This window comes from Dothidotthia symphoricarpi, assembly GCF_010015815.1.
Source record: "Dothidotthia symphoricarpi CBS 119687 unplaced genomic scaffold P153scaffold_16, whole genome shotgun sequence".
NCBI lineage: Eukaryota > Fungi > Ascomycota > Dothideomycetes > Pleosporales > Dothidotthiaceae > Dothidotthia > Dothidotthia symphoricarpi.
The window spans coordinates 190442-208346 of NW_022985023.1; the positions used below are offsets into that span (position 1 = coordinate 190442).

General features: G+C 49.5%; 8 protein-coding genes across 8 annotated transcripts; 3 read left to right on the forward strand and 5 right to left on the reverse strand.

Annotated features, from left to right (window-relative positions):
- Positions 1 to 948: 948 nt before the first annotated feature.
- On the forward strand, positions 949 to 1996 carry P153DRAFT_398845 (uncharacterized protein; the record flags this gene model as incomplete). Its single annotated transcript, XM_033671683.1, has 4 exons — positions 949 to 995; positions 1035 to 1119; positions 1208 to 1657; positions 1718 to 1996. 4 exons carry the CDS (start codon positions 949 to 951, stop codon positions 1994 to 1996), a joined length of 861 nt encoding a protein of 286 aa, XP_033521132.1.
- A 916-nt stretch (positions 1997 to 2912) lies between these two features.
- Positions 2913 to 4107, reverse strand: P153DRAFT_359096 (uncharacterized protein; the record flags this gene model as incomplete). Its single annotated transcript, XM_033666844.1, has 3 exons — positions 2913 to 3299; positions 3355 to 3842; positions 3900 to 4107. 3 exons carry the CDS (start codon positions 4105 to 4107, stop codon positions 2913 to 2915), a joined length of 1083 nt encoding a protein of 360 aa, XP_033521133.1.
- Positions 4108 to 4772: 665 nt separating this feature from the next.
- P153DRAFT_407009 (uncharacterized protein) lies at positions 4773 to 6056 on the reverse strand (the record flags this gene model as incomplete). The annotated part of the gene is made up of 3 exons (XM_033672037.1): positions 5789 to 6056; positions 5291 to 5739; positions 4773 to 5240 (listed from the first exon to the last, which is right to left on the reverse strand). The coding sequence occupies exons 1-3, from the start codon at positions 5970 to 5972 to the stop codon at positions 4773 to 4775; spliced, it is 1101 nt and encodes a 366-aa protein (XP_033521134.1). The 5' UTR covers positions 5973 to 6056.
- A 795-nt stretch (positions 6057 to 6851) lies between these two features.
- Positions 6852 to 8365, reverse strand: P153DRAFT_296805 (MFS general substrate transporter; the record flags this gene model as incomplete). Its single annotated transcript, XM_033664114.1, has 4 exons — positions 6852 to 7473; positions 7524 to 7893; positions 7942 to 8217; positions 8272 to 8365. 4 exons carry the CDS (start codon positions 8363 to 8365, stop codon positions 6852 to 6854), a joined length of 1362 nt encoding a protein of 453 aa, XP_033521135.1.
- Positions 8366 to 9442: 1077 nt separating this feature from the next.
- On the forward strand, positions 9443 to 9983 carry P153DRAFT_69010 (uncharacterized protein). Its single transcript, XM_033673349.1, has 2 exons — positions 9443 to 9863; positions 9968 to 9983. Exon 1 carries the CDS (start codon positions 9586 to 9588, stop codon positions 9820 to 9822), a length of 237 nt encoding a protein of 78 aa, XP_033521136.1. The 5' UTR covers positions 9443 to 9585; the 3' UTR covers positions 9823 to 9863; positions 9968 to 9983.
- A 2068-nt stretch (positions 9984 to 12051) lies between these two features.
- P153DRAFT_388068 (uncharacterized protein) lies at positions 12052 to 13242 on the forward strand (the record flags this gene model as incomplete). Its single annotated transcript, XM_033670719.1, has 1 exon — positions 12052 to 13242. One exon carries the CDS (start codon positions 12052 to 12054, stop codon positions 13240 to 13242), a length of 1191 nt encoding a protein of 396 aa, XP_033521137.1.
- Positions 13243 to 13360: 118 nt separating this feature from the next.
- Positions 13361 to 14763, reverse strand: P153DRAFT_345279 (glycoside hydrolase family 76 protein; the record flags this gene model as incomplete). The annotated part of the gene is made up of 2 exons (XM_033666085.1): positions 13361 to 13774; positions 13828 to 14763. The coding sequence occupies 2 exons, from the start codon at positions 14761 to 14763 to the stop codon at positions 13361 to 13363; spliced, it is 1350 nt and encodes a 449-aa protein (XP_033521138.1).
- A 1127-nt stretch (positions 14764 to 15890) lies between these two features.
- P153DRAFT_377715 (uncharacterized protein) lies at positions 15891 to 17555 on the reverse strand (the record flags this gene model as incomplete). Its single annotated transcript, XM_033669750.1, has 1 exon — positions 15891 to 17555. One exon carries the CDS (start codon positions 17553 to 17555, stop codon positions 15891 to 15893), a length of 1665 nt encoding a protein of 554 aa, XP_033521139.1.
- Positions 17556 to 17905: the final 350 nt, after the last annotated feature.

The window sequence follows — 17905 nt, forward strand, 5'->3', positions numbered from 1 at the left end:
CGTGCATGACGCATGAACCCATCTGGTTGTCGAAGCATCGCGTGGGGCAGTGTACGATGTTGCGGCTGTCCCTCGGCTTTCTCGAGCCGATGACGTAATCACATGTACTCACCTTGTACCTTCCTATCTCCGCAACACCATCTTCTGTTATGGTTAAGTCGTGCTTTAATCTGTACAATCTTCGATATGCGTTCTCACGATGGGAAGAGAAGTCGACCGCATGAGTTGTTCATCATGCGGATGTGAACAACACGCCAAGAGATGGGAGAATACATGACTGACGACGATCGTCCGCTTCAACGCCCATGGACCAAAACCTGCTTCTTTTTCTTCAAACTCAACAGAACATCAACGGGAATCTTGAGTACCTCACACACTATATCCACAGGCGTGAGAGTCAACCACTCTGTCAGCGATACGTCGGCAACACGCTCTGACTTGTAGATCTCGATCCAAGTCAAATTCTGCGTCTCGGAAAGGTTCTCAGTGTAGTGATCTACTCAGAGTTAAATATGTACATGCGGTCTTACATGATGCGCAACGTACTAGAGTTGTCAGGGAAAACTACAGTGTCACAAGATGCACAGTCAAAGATGCGCGCGTTACCATTGCCAATGACAACGGTGGCTCGGTCTTCGCCTTCGTAGAAACACAATCTCTCTTTAGACTTGATGTCTGTTAGTTGCACTCTCCTCCACTCCTTGCAAAGTTCGACATTTCTTCAACCTGTTCTCAAAAGCTCTCTTGTCTGTGTTCCTTGCCCTGCCGCAGCTTTCTTTGCCTCCACTCAATCCTCTTATCTCGGGTGTGACAGAGCCTCTTAGTGAGAATGCTCCGCCTCTGTCTATTCTCCGGGTCCCACGCCGTCGCTCTCCAGCCCACCCTTCACCGGCAATCAAAACATCAAACTCAAGAACATTGGGTACTTCTGGACTGCCGATGGTGATAATGAACACAAAGGCTGTCTTTGCTACGTACTCGCTTATGGACGACACGTTCGGCACGCTGCTATGAGTTACCGATTCCCCTCCCAGTGGCAACTCGTCTCACCATCTCGGTCCTTCCCTTGATGACAAGGCCTTAGTTGGCGGCGGTCTTCTTTCCCTTTTGAAAACTCAGGTACGTGCGCCCTATTCACATGCCACTTCAGCATTCTCACAAGATCAAGGACACTGCTTACTACTTCGACACCCCCAATCCGTACTAGCCGAAGTTCAAGCAGAGCAACCGCGCTCTCCTCTCCTTCATCACCGATGAGATCCGTGTCAAGCCAGATGGCGGTTTCTTCATCACTTACCTGGGCTCTGCAGTGGGTACTTTGCCGGATCACCTTATAGAGGCCGACGCCGACTTCAATATCATTCACGAATGGCCTGAGGATATCGAAGGGACCCTGATCATTCTCGGCGAGCAGTGCAGCCCCCACAGCCCGTCCATCGACTTCGAGAAGAACATCATCCTCATCTCGGACTTCGACGTACCTGTGATAATCTTGAAGCCTGCTTCGGCCGCTGATATCCAGAAAGCCAACACACTTCGTCTCTGGGAACTTCCATCCCGCAAGATCACCTCCACCATCACCATTTCCGACGCTCAGGGTATTCAGGATGTCCATTTCATCCCCGGTAACTCTGAGTCTGCCGCCATTGCGACTGCAGTAGGCCCCAGTAAAGTCTAGATCATCTACCAGCTCCGTAAGGACAGCAGTGTCAAACAGGGTGTCGCGGAGCTTCTATACGACCTCGGCTCGCGTGCGCGCGAGAACATGGCCATGTACCCCGACCTCGCCGACGACGGCAACCACGTCGCAGCCCCCGATATTAGCGACCTCAACAACGTCAAGCGTTTTGACAACCCGGACAAGGACCAGGGTATCGTCAGTCCCTACTACATTAAGGTCAGCCCTGATAAGAAGAACCTCCTCGTCACCGACTACTCTATCCAGACGCATGATATTGGCATCGTTGATACGCCTGCGGATGTCAAGGCGCAGTGAATATATATCCTAGACAATAGGAGCCTGAGCTTCAACCACAGCGTCAACTTCCCAACCGAGTTTGCGAACAGAGGTGGTGCAAAACCGCACTCGGCTGTTGTTTTCCGTCTGACGGATCCAAATAAGCCTTACTACTACTAGAGAGTACTACGAGTTTGGGAGGTGTAAGATGGAGGGACTTGGAGCTCTGTTTGGGTACTGTGATACATGGCCATATACGCTGCTAGGCTTTTCTCTTTTTCCCTTCTCAGTTAGCCGGTGTTCAGTTCGTGGTTCCTGGCTGTTGGACACAATGTTCGATTTTTTGCTTTCTAATTTGTTGTAGTCGAGGATTGAGAGGGTTATGGACAATGCAATCACTCTTCATGACTCTTTGTCTCCATGCATTTGATATTGTCGGTATGCAAATTGGCCAGTCGCATTACTCCAATGTGGCATTGACCGCAGAGCGGATTTCTCACCAGCCGAGTCCTCAAATAGTACTTGGATGCTCTACAAGACGATCGTGAGTACAAAGAGACTGTCAAGTGTCTCAAGGTCCTGCACGGCCTGGAGGTAACGATTGACGTCTGCAACTCAAAGACCGCCTGGATTATCTCAATATCGCAATAGACAACCCTGGTGACAAAGTGATGGCAACAAAAAGGACACGGAAGGGCAATGAAGGATGAGAAAGATGAAGTTAGATAGAGATCAAACGGAAAGGTTGTCATTGGTTTTGATTGACTATGTCTGGTATTATCTTGATTGTTTCGAGGTGTGAGAGTGACCCCAAGTGCACGTAGATATATATCCACAGGACTGATTTAATCCATTAAAGAGCCACGGACCGTATGCTCGCTCGCAGTCAGTACAAAAGATAGGAGCTGCCCTTCATTCCAGTCCCAGTCTTCCATGCCAGTCCTCGCTACATGATTCAATTGTGGTCATTGAAAGGATAACAGCCAAGAGCACTCGGACGATAGCATGCTGGAGTCATCCAACAAGAAGACACATTGGCCGTAATATCGGTAGACCACAGACCATATGCATCAGCGAAATCCCGCTTGCAAGCACGATCGAAAAACTCCGCGATTGGCGCCGCGTAAGCTTGACAGTTGAGTCCATGATAGATGGTTTTCTTGTCGAATTCAACTGTCATCGCAATGTAGGGGATATTGACGCCCGTGTTGGTGGGAAAGGCAACAAGCACATAGGGTGAGATGTTGCAGAATGTTGACGTACGGGTTCCTGGTGCATCAAAATGGTAGCAATTGTCGTACTGCTCAGTCATGACGGCGTACATGCCTGCGGCCATCTCGAACTACCACCTCATCAGCTTTTGTGGTTGCAGAACATCATGATCTAGTCACACATACCATTGCGCGTTTGAGGTCAGCATGCTCAGGTTCGTCATCCATGTGCAAAGATTGGATAGAGACAAAGAGAGACCCATCAGTAGCAAGCTTATCCGTCTTAGGATCGCGGTATAGAATGTTGTTGATTCGGCATTTGGATCTTCCATTAAAGTTGAAGCCATTTCTGCATTCAGGCTGTGCGACCGGACAGAGTTGGTCGAGGCATTCGTAGATGTTGTCATACAGACGCTGCTTGTGCAGGGTGCCAACGTGCTGCTTAGAACCTTCCACAAAGAATTCGGCTTTGTATCCGTCATTCTGAGCGACATTGGCGTCACCACTGCTGGCAAAGGTGATATTAGTTGATGACGCGTATCTACCGTAGGCTGTGTTCAGATCGTATGCGTCGTTGATAGTGTCCGAATCATACGCTTCTCCAACGCTAACGTAGCCTTGATTGATATCGATAATAGCCTCGCCGTTCTCGCAGAAGAAACCTGGTGCCAGCTCTACAAAATGTTAATTGAAACCATGAACAAGCACAAAATTGGACATTGCCAACATACCGTTTTCAATACACTCGTCCAACTGACCCACCTCACCACCTTGCGGGAGTGCGATGGCGGCAGCAGTTAGCAAGGAGGCTACGAGAAGGTATAGCATGATCTTGACAGTCGAGGCGAGAGGTGTTGATACTTGAGTGAGAGTTGATGGTCCTCGCCTTGCACGCCTCTCTGCGCGGCGGCGCTCGCGGCCGACCTGATGGGTTGGCATTCTGATGAAAGATTTGTGTGTTTCTAGCACATGGGTTGGTTGAGGTTCAAGGGAGAGAGAGATGGTTGAGAAGATTGAATGGAGTGGATGATGAAGAAGTGAGAAGAGCAGGCTGAGCGACAAAGGTAAAGGCAGGAGCAATGCACCTTAAAAGTGGGGCTCGTTTTAGCGTGAAAGTGAAAGCGTAGACAACGCCGTGAAAAGGATCCATCGCACTGGCCAAAGTAGCGGGGTCTACGCGCCAGCGAAATCATCATTATGTTTTGGATTTTGGAAAGTATCTTGTGGCTCAAGTATTAATTCTTAAGGCCGATTATGCAACATTCAGTTTCGCCTGTATGTCAACGTTGAAGAAAAGGACTGACGAGCTTCACTTAATAGGAAGGAGATCAGATTGCTGGAGGCAGGGAATGGGAAAAGGACAGCGAGTTCGAAGAGGAAGATGAAGCGCTAAGAGGAGCGATTACAGGTCTAGATGCCATGCTTCAAATCACAAGTGAAACGAACAGGCGCTTGGGTTATGGAAGTTAACATGAGTATACCGGATTCCATATGAAACCTCATATCGGCATGCGATTTGCATGATATTTATGTATGTCTCAAACGCAGATGCTCATCGTCTATCAGGTGTGTTCCGTCTTGCCACTCGCCCTCGGTCGCTACCCTCAAGCAGGGCAAAGGCCCTGCGCAGTACTGGGAGGAACTGGAGGCCAGAACCATGGGTTAGACATCTCCTCCCTCTTTGGTTTGTAATTCTCCTTCCAGTCGTCCCAGCACTTTGGATAGCTGAAGCACTTGGTCTCCAAGTCCATTTTGCAGAATGTCTGAGGTTGAACTTCGTCGTCCGCCACACCCATACCGTCAGTGAAGTCTTTGCGCACCCATATGTTGAAAAAGTTGTCGACGTGCTCCTTGGTCGCCTCACAGTCGAAATTTTTGCGTGTCTTTCCGCCTTTGAACTTGACCTGAATGCTCATGTACGCACAAGTCGATCTTCCGGCAGCAGGTAAACGCACTAGAACATGTTCGGCGATGTTGCAGATTTTGTATGCCTTAGAGCCACTCCCGTCCTTGAAATAGCAATTCTCCGGCCGCTCTGACATGACTGCGAAAACACCTGCGGTCATCTCGTGCTAATAGTCGGTCAGAAAAAAATATACCAATAAGATGTCCTTGCACTTACCAAGGGTGCTCCAAGGTTCTTCGTGGGCTGGTGTCGACTGGCAAGAGCGTATACTTCCAGACGACCGTTGGACTTGTGTCTACCGTTGTCATCGACGTACATAATGTTTGGTATGATGCAGGGTCTGTCTTTTCCGCACCAGCGTTGTCCAAAAGACACGGGGCAGACTTTCTCGAGACATTCGTACATCTTGTCCCACATGCGTTGTCCATGTAAGTCACCGACGTTCTGCACTTTTCCGCCGATGGTGAACTCAGGTTTATGGACGAAATTCTTCGCATCGGAGTCGGCGTTGCTGGAGGCAACACTAGCCAGGTCGGCGAACCGGTGATTGTTCAGATCCTCATCAGCGGTGGGATCGTTCTCAATAACATAGACTGTTCTGCCGTTGTCCCAGTATGTGCCTGGTTCCAACACACCGTCGTGATGGCGGTCATATACCGGAAGATCTGTGCGAGGTCAATCATAGAATTTGTGATCTGTTGTAGACATGCGTACCCATCTTGTTGTCAAAATCCATGGGGAGAGCTCCAAACGCGTCGACGTCAGCAGTGACACCATCAATGTCCTCAAACTCCTCGAAGTCGGTAGTCTCGTCGGCTGCGATTGGACTTGCGAAGCTGATAGCCGTGAACAGAGCCACGAGGAGAAGAAAGATAAGCTTCATCTTTGGCGTTCGCATGGCGTAGATTGTTGGTAGTACCCTCAGCTTTGGCCGGGATAGCTCGAGCAGCGGGTTGAAGGATCGTTGAAGGTTGAGTATCCGATTTGCAGGTTGAGAGGAGTGATGATGGCTTATCAAATCAGTGGTGGGGTTTTATCACGGCCAGGGCTATCGAATAGGTGAAAGCGCAAGGAGTACGAACCTTGCGTCTCAGCCGTGAAAGTACCTCTTGACGCGCCCTAGGGAAGGAATGTAGTATCATCACACGTAGGAGGAACTATATGCTCTGTGTTCACATCACATTGCTTGTCTGAAGTGATGACCAGGTATGAATAGTATGTAGCTGCCTTGAGGCAGCTTAAGGCATCGAAATATACATTATACCAATGAAGTTCTCGAATCGCGCTCGGATTCAATGCTTCCCACTGACCAAGATAGACGGCAAAACGACAGAGTGATGAAAGAATATGAAGGAATTTGAAGACATCATAATTAGAAAATATGGAAAACAAGCTACGCGCTCTAGGTGAGAGAGCCTTGGTTATTTCTTACTGATGGTCTTCTCTTCAAGGTACACCTGTATCAAGAAACACTTTATACACAAAGGTAGATGAGCAATGTATACGGAACGTGACGAGCCGCAAATTGAGGCATTGTTTATGACATCATCTTGCTAGCATCAATGCAGCCTAGTGTAGCCCTCAAAATGGAGTTCTCGCATCTACTCATATTGAATGCCAACCCTCTCCACCCACTATTTCTCTCCCGACGGTTCGGCCCGCAATCGCAGCATGGCCGGACCAATGTTATCGTAGTCGTCTTGAGTCAAATATCACACCTTATGATGACATATACTAATCTCCTTGCAATTTTGTGTGCTACTGGACATGGCATCACTTAGTACTGATACTTGTACTCCACTTGATCATCCTCACCACCGACCTCTTCCCTCTTCCTCGCCAGCTTCTGGTTATGGCACCAAAGTATCCCAACGTATACCACGCAAAGCACTGCTCCGGCAATCGTAATGCCGAGACCTGTCCTGAAAGCTGTGGGATAGAACGGCGCCTCTTCCTTGATAAACACATTACCCGCGATGAAGTTCGCGCAATTTCCAACACCAAGAATGATTGCAGTGCCGACAGCGATACTAGGCCTTCCGCGGAGGTTGTTCGCCAACCACGTCGTCGTTGTGGTCATCTGGATAAACGTCCCCCCGCTCAAGCAGAACAAGCTGAAATAGCGTACAGCGGCAGTTACGTGATAGCCCTCGGAGTAGACAACGTTGATTATCCAACCCACTAATACGAGGGCAACACCACCTAGGATGAAGGGGTAACGCCAGCCAATGCGTCCTGATACGAAGGCCGCAACAACCTGGAACACAATGCCACATATCCAGATGGGGACAGACATTGCTTGCGCACGTGCAGCTTTCCAGCCAAGCTCTGTCAAAATAGTGGGAATGAAAGAGGCCATTGAAGCGGCAGTCATGTCACAGCAGAAGAAGATAAGTGTACTAAAGAATGTGAGTATTGGTTGAAAGATGGGCAACGGGAAGGAACTTACGGAAACCAGATTCTGTAATCGAAAACGGTCTTGATCCAGTTTACAGACCGAATGTCGAGCTTTTGATCGCCCTTGTCATGACGCAGACAATTCAGCAGGTGTGTCTTCTCCTCAGCAGTCAAGAAATTGGATTTCTCAGGAAAGTCGGGGATGAGGAGGTACACCAAGGGGCAGATGCTTATGGTCAAAATTCCCTCAAGCAGGAAAATCCACCTCCAGCCTTCTTTGCCCTGGATGCCATCCATGTTGCGGATGCCGTATGCGAGGATACCGCTGAAGCACGGGCCTAGTAGACCGAAGGTGAAGAATGCAGCGTATCTCAGTGACGCTTGTGCACCCGTGTAGTACTCAGCAACCAGTAACACAGAGCCTAGTAAAGTCAGCTGTCATGTTTGGAGCGGATTTCATGTTGACTCACCAGCAGGAAGTGTGGCCTCAAAGATGCCCATCAAAAAACGTAGTGCCAGGAGCCCACCATACGATGTTGTCAATCCTTGGCACGTGGACACTATACCTAACAAAAACATGTTACACCCTAGAAAAACATTCGGTCTTACCCGTGGCAGACTCATGATCAAATTACTTGGCACTTCAACCGCTACGAATGCGATGTAGAAAATCCAAATGGCGGTGTTGAATCCATTTGCCGGCATGTTCAAGCTCTTTTCCAGTCCTTCAATCCTGGCATTGGCAACTACAATTCAGTGTGAGAAACAACTATCTTCTGTCAAACTGGGAAGCGACTCACTGTTTGATCGGTCAAGAAACAGGATCGTGTACATGCAGCCCACTATCGGAAGCAACCGCACATCCAACTTCCTCAAATACTTTGGCCCCACCATCTCAACACTATCTGTATCTCCTTCACTATGATTGCTCGTCCGATCTTCCGCCCCCGGGATGAAATCCTTTTCGCTCTGCATCTTGATTCGTTCAACGATACCGGACACCAGAACTCCAGTGGATCTCAGCAGTCCCGCTTGTAACGTAAAAGTAAGATTTGAACAGTCGACTCTGACAACGCGACGACCTGTGAGAAGATGCGCACGAATTTGCAACGAGAAATGTCGCAGTCGGTTTTTTTTTCGAAGATGTACCTAAACGTATCGGCAAGGAGCGTCCCGATCTGTGCGAATAGGTAAGAAGCAATCTGATGTGTACGCATAAGTAAGGAGTGCTCAGATCTGTTCGCATCGGTAAGGAGTACCCTGTTCGAACGTCCTCACGTATGATCTGGTTTTCAACAAGCGAATCAGGACCGCAGGCTTCCAATCAGGCTTCTGTGATTATGTGCCTAGCCTAAGTCGTGCTGTGAAGGTCACAAGTTAACATGCTTATGCATATGTAACCTTCCTTATTGGTTCAGTCTAGTTATGAGAGCATGGTCCTATCTTCACTCATGTCATACGAAGCACAATATGCCAAGGAGGTGTTGGTGATCCCCGGATGAGAGCATGTCCGGACGACGCTGGTGCGTATACCGTGCGGAACCCAAAGATCGGATTCGGGCCTTTGTAGCATTGACAGTTCTCCAAAAGTACGTTTCGTGAGCATGTACGAACGGTCAGTAGATGCTGACGCCTTGTGGCGTTACCGTTACAAAAGCAAACCCAGGACTATTGCACAGTTCTAGGCCCGCCACAAACGTCAACTGCACCAAGACTTACCTATCGTGGCGCAGAGCAATACGGAATTTCATAACCGGTGGAAAGGTTCCTCTGATACGAACGGCGATCTCTGCACAAGTACAGAAACGATACCACATACTGATTTAGAAACGACGGAGCAATCTCCCTAGCTGAGAATAGCAGGTTTGCTGGTGAGTTCGCAGGACGTAGGTGGAGACGTACAATCCGCGGAACGCTTCGCCATCGACGGCGATCTTCCTCGACCACCGTCTGATGCACAAAGCGCTTGTTAGTTGCGCATAAAGTTATGATGGGACCTGGTATCACAATTTGGAAGGGAATGCATAGGGAGGAGAAACGATGACGACGGCTGGAGGCAGGAGACGGAGAACCAAACGTCTACAGCAATCGATCTACGCGTTGAATGTGTTGGGATGTGCCGAACTCCATGGATTTGGACGTTGACATGTCTGTCGACGTATGAGTCGTACGTTCGTGGGGAAGAGGCGGAAGATGAGTCAGCACAGGTTTTCGTGTGGACGCGTCGTGGGAACAGCGACTCATGTCCCTACATCACCGCCTACAGGGATATCAGGCCGCTTGTTGTGTTCTTCTCAGGAATTCGGTCTGCGGAGAATGCTGTGACCTTTGCTGAAAACTCCACGCCATGATGGAGAGTTTAAGCCCAGAGGTGTCACACCGCCGCCAACCGGTAACAATCAATCTACTCATTCTTGGATTATACAGGCACCCCGAAACGCGCGCAACCCTCAAGGTGTTCTAGAGGCGCTGCTAATTTCTCATACACTCAGTCAGCATCGCAGAAATCCTCTTCATCCCTACCGCATTACCGCAATCGAGCTTATAGTCGCGATGAACATCGGTCGCGTCAAGGACACAACGCGCATGGGGACCCTGGGGAGCACAATACACGTATACAAGAAGCGGTGCGGCATGTCCAGGGCTGTTGAGTTATGCGGTACTCGCCTTGTGGGAAGGCGCCGAAATTGTTGACGGTCTTGCTTTGCCAATCTGCGGTTGGATTTATGGGTGTCTTGCTCTGACAGTAACGTCGACGTACACGATAAAATGAGTTACATGAGTTCGTTGGGACATCCTTGGACTTCGGTCCGTTCAAACCTCTTGAACGTGCAATTAGCATGCGACAAATTCTCATCTCCTGAGGCCAATGTTTTGATAAGCCCGAGCACGGCGACAGGGTGAGGGATTACGACTCTCGTGAGATTGTACGAAATCTCTACGCGAGCTAGACTGCCGCTGTTCCGATCGTATCCTGGAAGAGCTTAAGGGCATCGGAATCGGTGGCTGCTCGGGTAAAGTCAACACGTCGCTGGAAGCTCTCCCGGTTGAGCTAAAGATCATTCCCTATATTGGGCAAGATACAAGCCGGACAGTGCGTGTGTCGTTACAACCGAAATGTCGTCGAGTCTCCTCCACGCACACAGCTCTCAACGATAGGGTGATCACGTCGATCACGTCAGGTCGGTTACGTCAGGTCTCTGCTCAAGACATTCCTTGGCCGCAGGGACATTTGACAGCTGATCGAGACAACTGGTCCTGGTCAGCTTAATCCTCACATGTACGGAAACGGGACATACACAGTAGATGTAGTGATGCAGAATGATTTGTACGAAAACCCATGGTAGATTTTCCCTAGTCGTGTTTTTCCAGAGTCCTCTCAGGGAAACTTAGTTTTCGACAGAGTTCGGGCCTTTTTCGCATCAGACAGTCCAGCGGTATCCCAGCAGTCGTCTTATGCGTGACGACAACCGTTAGAAATATCGTCCTTAGTGTAGTTATGAAATTATTCCATTCGAAGGCGTTAATTCTCTGTCAATTGGTGGACCGACCAGACATGAGGAAGAATACACTTTGGCCTTCCATAAACTTTCCAATCTCAGTGTCCATAGTGTCCATCGCTCACACCCGTCTGGTTATTCCATGTCCTTCGCCCATTTACATCCGAACACAGTCTTGTGCAAGTTCAGGTACCACGGATTTGTGCACATTGTTGTCCTCAAAGACATGATGATGTGTTGAACGCGCAGAAGTGTTGTCCCAACTCAAACACGCTGCATCCAGACGCATCTAGAATGATGAAATAACAAAACGTCGAAGTGGAACAAGTACGATTTGAGATTCGAAGGGACTGTGGTGATTTTAGAGTGTGCCGAGGGGAGAGATGGCTCATATCTGGGGTACGACTTCCTCTCGGCACTGAAGTATAACTGATCGCGCAAAAAGCCAACCTCTTTCAAATATTGCTCGCGTTGGGGATCCTACCTTTCTTGACCACTTTTACGCATTGTCACTGTATAGTCACCGCGATCTGAGAGAATTCTGAACATGCAATCGCATGGTAACTAGGATCAGAGATTCACCTGATGAGCAAGCCTTCCATTCATTCTTACGTCCATGATATGCATAGTGTCTTAACCTCCATCTGCTATTTCGTTCTTCATGTTTCCTCATTTTTTCATTCAGGTATAACCTTGACATAATGTCTTTCTTCAAACCCATTGTTCTCCCCGTTTCACTGTCCGAACAATCAGTGCACCACACAAGCGCAAGACATGCCCTTCTCACTTTCACCTTCGTCACCCTAGTTATGGTCTTCTGCACCACGTCGTGTCAGTGCGCACTACTTCTTGTTCCCACCCCTCCTCCCGTATCGCAACTCGCGATACATCATCCGTCCGCCTGCACAACGACCACAACCAAAGCGACACCTCGGGGACATTCCACACTCTTCGACCTTCTGGTATTGCTGGCCACGACAATTTCCACGTCAACTCATATACAGCCCTTAGATCTTGAACTATTTAGAACTTTCTTCAACGTCCTTACAACCAACCTTTTTGTCTACTCCAAACCCCAGCATGGCGCCACACAAGCAACACACAGATCTCCTCGCCTCCATTGCTCTCCAAGTGATTGAGAATCGGGAAACACGATCCCCCTATGGCGACAATCGCGCCGCCACCGAAGACAAAATGATGGTCGAGCATGCAAACCTGGCCAGAGAAAGCGGCTTGATCGACGAAGAAACGGCCACGCAACTATCGCAATCCTGGCACAGATCTGGCGAGCTACAGATGCAGTGGAAGCCCGAATATCTCAGGATCCATCCAGAATATGCAGCAGGAGAAAAGGATGTTGCGGTATCATTGGACACTGCAATGAAGAGGCAAAAGGAGAAGGACAGGAGGGACATCAAGTTCATTAAAGACTGGCGAGCGGGGAAGGTGGATGAAGACGGAAACAAGATTCAAAGGAACAGGGAAGGGATGGATGCTACGGAGGCGGCTGAGGGGACTTCACATGGAAGCGAAGCTGCTTCCGTAGGAGGGATCACAACACCTTCCACACGGCAAGCAAACAGCGATGGCAGGCCAGGTTCATCATCAAGTTTCGCATTGGCTTCATCAAGCCCTGTAACTGGACCTTCGAACAACGTCTCATCTGCGAAGATTTCTACATCACGCCCAGAAGTCAAACACCCAGCCAAACCCTCCCCTCAAACATATACCTTTGCATCGCCTCAGACCGGTGCGCAGCTCCCGCCCGCTAAATCGGCTCCTCTTCGAATTCGCAAGCCGAAATCCGATATCCCTCCACCACTACATCCCTTACCCAACCATCCTGACTACTCGTCCTTCGTCTACGGCGAAGTTGCCGCGCTGTGTCGCCAGCGTAATCTGCCAGGTGGCGGAGCGACGCACGAGCTGAGGAATAGATTGATTCAAGATGATATCAATGTAGCTCGGGGGTTACCGAGAGAGAAGAGAACCTACAAAGGGAACAAGAGGGCGTATAAGTACTCTGCGCCTGTACTTGGGGGGGTCGGGAGCCAAGACCCGAACGGTGATTCGGAGAGAGATGTGAGTGATAGGGGGGAAGGAAGTGAAGAGAGCGTAAGGAACGAGACGAACGATACAGCGGAGGTGAAGGGGCAAGATATTAGCCCGAAGAGGAAGAGCCTGAGTGAAGATGGCGCAGATGAGGAAGTTGACGCACCTCAGAACAACGTCAAGAAGAGGAAAGGGACGATATTGATGACCTTCAAGTAGATACACATTACTGTGATTGTTCTAAATAGCACTACTCAAATGATTATCGAAAAAAGCATTAGCAACGGGGTGTCAATCAACCAATAGTTCTTCTCTTCTCATCCGATTCCCATCTCCATTACTGCACTGCAATGGCAGCCACCAACGCATCCATCGCCGAACTCTGCGCAGCCGCGTTCGCGACCCCCCGAGAGCTCGTCCAATCAGCACCAAATGTCACGCCCATAGTCTCACTCCCAATGTTCATCCAAACACTTTCCGCATTCTTCTGAATCGTCTCGACAAATGTTTTATCCGGCGCAGCCTGCTGCAGCATCTGCAAATTGCGTATGAAGATACCTTTGAACTGCGTGCCATCGATGCCACAGTCCGGTTCACACGCATCGTGGATTACGCCATTAGAATCGGACAATTCGGTAATTGCGGCTTTGGCGATTGATGACGCGAGAGGGAGATATGTTTTGTTCGGGGCGGCGCTGTTGAGTTCTACCAGTGCGCCGAGGATAACGCCTTGATTGTATGACCAAATATTCTGTACATGTCAGCATTCCGTGTCACCGCTACTAAATGCGAAAGGTAGCTTACATGACCGTTGTTCTCACAACCTTCAGTAAGACCGTCATTGATGACACCGTCGTCGTTGAGCATGCCAGTGTCCAAGAACCAAGTCAACGTACGCTCTGCCCAGTCGATATAGAAATCCTTGTTTTCTGCGCGATTCGCCAAATGCGCAGCAGTAGAAAGGAAAAGTTCGTTGGCGATCGCGTTCATGTATTTGTTCCTCCAGCTCCAAAATATTCCTCCATTCCCGCAGCGTGTGGGCCAGGCCTTCGTAACAGCCATGAAGATTCCCTCGGCAAGTTGCAGGTACTCTATGTTCTGCGTGATGTCGTAGGCGTTGATCCAGGCGAGTGCCCACCAGAGGTCGTCATCGTAGAAGCCATCAAGCCAGTCCTCTGCGATGGGAGGCGAGGCAAGCGCGGTCTGCGTCCCGTCTTTCGCCGCAGTGGCGTAGATGGGGAGGGATTTGATATCGACATATTCTCCATCTTCAGTGTCCCATTTTTCAGGGTACATGGTGTGCAGTTCATGCGTCCTCAAGTCCAGGTCTTTACCATACCCCGTCTCAATTCTCGTTCCGTTACTCAATATCAATGTTCCGTTTTCGTAAGCAATCCCTCTTCCCACCAATGATTCCTTCTCAACGCCAGGTTGCGGGTTCCTGGCTGGTGCTTGAACGACTGTATTTGCGAAGATTCTGGTGGCGAGATCCCTCAATTGCGCATTGTTTGGGTCGACCTTCACAAAGTTTCCGATCATTGTCATAGCGCTTGCGCTATTCCACCATCCTGCTGTGTCCCAGAGGCCGGTGCCGGCGTTGTACCATATCTGTAGGGTGGAGAGGGCGTAGTTCGCGCGTCTCACTGGGTCGGTGACGGCAACAAAGGCACTCTCAGCGGATGTGTTTGGCAGGAGTGGTATACTAATGAGGAACAACTGCAGTAAAAACGATGGATACATGATGTAGTAATGATTATGGAATACTGGTGTGTATTAGAGATGCTATGCGATTGGAGGAATCACAGATACGCACGACGAGAACGAGTTATAAGAGCCTTTTGGAATGGGTTCATCGTATGAGATGTTGGTTGAATATCTATGTCGATCAGTTTTACTCGAGTCGTAGCCCAGGCATCGTAATCGCCCAGAGCTGTCCTTCATTTCGACGAAAGCACCCAAACACCAGAAATTCCGAAACATCCGCACAATGTAGGAATTGGCACCTGTATATAGAACCAGCAAGCATGGTTTTGCATAGGTGCTATCTTGAGAAGTACCTGGTTTGCGACATGGTGCGGTTTCAGGCTTGGCTCACCATCCACTAGAAGCGAGTCGCGACCGACATAAGATTGAGAGGGTGATGGGAGATCACAATTTGCGACAAATCGTCCAACAAAGAAAGTTATAATCTTAACTGCAGTACCTACATAATGCAACGTGGGTGACATGTGATGTCGAAGCTTGGGACTATAGTGAACGAAGCAAAGGTCGCAAGGGTTGTGATACAACTCTGGCATCGCTACGAGAGAAGCAATCACAGGTACTATGAAGATGATGATATATTTGCTGAGAATGAGATGGATCAAATGTAAAACGCCAGGTGACAGGCGTTATATGCTATTGAATCTCAATCGCGAACGCGCTGAACTCATCAACGTCAACCCTATACCCGCCAGTTTCGCCATTAAAGAAATAACTTCGCCGTGAGTGTATACTGATCCAGCAAGTTAATAAAATCCAAAGCAGGTGCATCTTTAGATATGCTTGCCAGATCGATTCGGGCTGGGCACGTTGAATTCATGATCAATGTTCATGTAGCATTTGAATCGATGAGATACGCAACACAAGCTTGACAGTCCTATACCTCGAAAGAGTCTCACCGACTCGAGCAAATGGCGTTGTCGCGACCCAAGTTACTAAATGATTACTTCGAAGGGTTCCAGTAGGTATGTTGTGCTATTGTCGATAGAATATTCCTCGGCCCTGTGATGGCAACTTCTCCTTTGTGGGTAGCGAACACATAACCTTGTTCCAAAACCCTTGATCTCAAGGCCGGTATGACCTTAGACTCATTGAACGGACTTTGTTCAAGCGATCAACAGCTCACTTCCAAACTCTTTGACTTCTTCCACCCAGATGTTGTCCGCCCCGGCTTCTGCCCTGTCTTTGCAGAGCCATATCGCTTCTAGAACCCTCTTGACGGTATGGATATACCCCCAGTACATCATACTGTACAAGTGATCGAGCGTATCCATAATCCACTCTCGTTGAATTGGGTCTTCTGACTCCGCGCCGGCCAGAAACAAGGGCCAACAGATAGACTTGTAGAGCACATCTCCTGGTTTGAGGTGCGATATGTGATATATGACGTCGTTGGAGAGGCCAGTCAGACTAACTAGCGCCGCGCCGCTCATAGGGTCAAGGAGAGGATTGGTGCAAGGAAGTACTCGCGCGAGATAGATACATACTGCTGAACGGTGTGCAGACGCTATGCATATGCGTTGCTGAACATCCTCCAGAGGCGACGCATGTTCAAAGTCACAAGACCATGCCACAGGGTCAAAGGCGAGAGTGCGCTGTAAGAGGATGCCCACTTGCTCTTGGACGCTATTGTTCGAGGGCGAGTGGCGCGTACTAGGTAACCCAAAAGATTCAATCATGATGCGAAGCAAAGGCCCGGGGCACGACAGGTAGTTGTTCGTCTCCGCATATCGAAGAATAGGCTCCATTTGAATGGCTTCTGGGATCAGATGTGGCGTCGTGGAAAAGGAGAACGTAGAGCCAAGGATGTAGAAGACCAGGAAGTCTGACAGGATAGTTAGACGCAGTCGACTCATTGAGTGCTGTAAATATGGTGGTTCGCCAAGTAGCATGATAAGTTTTTGAGCGCCCTCCATATGTACCTTCCACTTGTCCCGGCCAGATTCGACGAGGGCGTAGTTGACAAACATTAGAATCGTTATCAGTATCAGATCGATGTTTGACTCGTTCACGGTAGCGACGTTCTGCGCAAGTAGGGCGAGAGCTTGTTGTTTTGCCACGAGCGCATCTCTGTACGATGACTTCAACGGCCCACCAAAGCGACTCACAGCTTGATAATAGGCGACAAGGCAAGGGCTTTGTTCTGTCTGATAAGCTGACTGGCCAATGGGGTTGTGCGAGAGGTTGAAGATGTGGAAGGCGGAGTTCGCAATGATGATGTGGAGCAATAGCGGATACGCAGAAGTCGCAGGTATAAGATCGCGTATAGGGTTCTGGCCAGGCATGTCGTAGACGACCATCACTTCGCACAACTGCGTTGCGAAGTGGTATAGGTAATAGCGTGAGTGATGATCCAGGTCGTTCACTAGAGGATCGACTAACGGCCGTTGAACCGTCAACGCCGTCTCGTTGTCGGTCTGCATCGAAGCGGCATGCGACGATTCCCGAGAAACGTCCCGCATGCTACTCTCCGACTGATGTCGTTGTATGCCTTCCTCTTCTTCCCAGACCAACCGAGGCGTGGTCTGGGTCTTGGCTTCGTCCATCGTTCCGTCATGTCCGGACACGGCCTCTTCCTCGTATCGCTTCCCCATCATCTTCCCACGACTCGCAACCCCGCGATTCCACACGAACAGCTTCCCATAGCCTTGACAGTCAGAGCCTGATGTCAGGCACTTTTGACAAACAGGAAGGCTGCGGTCGCATCTCCATCTGCGGCGCCTACAGTTGTGACACGCTTTTGTGGGCAGGTTGAGCGCTGTCAAGCTCATTGGACAGGCGCCATGCGCGACGTGTCGAGGGTTGTCCTGAAGAGGTGTTGTACGTAAGCCTACAACGTGTGGGGAGGGCTTGAGGTGTGCGGGTGAGGGCTGACTTCGTCCAGTTCAGCTCTGTCACGAGAACCGTTCGGTACTGAGTCGCGCATCACGGCTGGCGCTATTGGCCAACACTGCAGTTCTAAAAGACTGACCATTCATCGGTCGTCATTTGCTGATAAATGGTTGCTTTGTCAGACTCTGAGGATTTGGCTTATTTGCACTAATGAAAGCCGAGGCCCAATCGAGAAGCCAAGACGCAATACTTGCATATCTAAGTGGAGGGCGTCACAACTTTTGTTCGG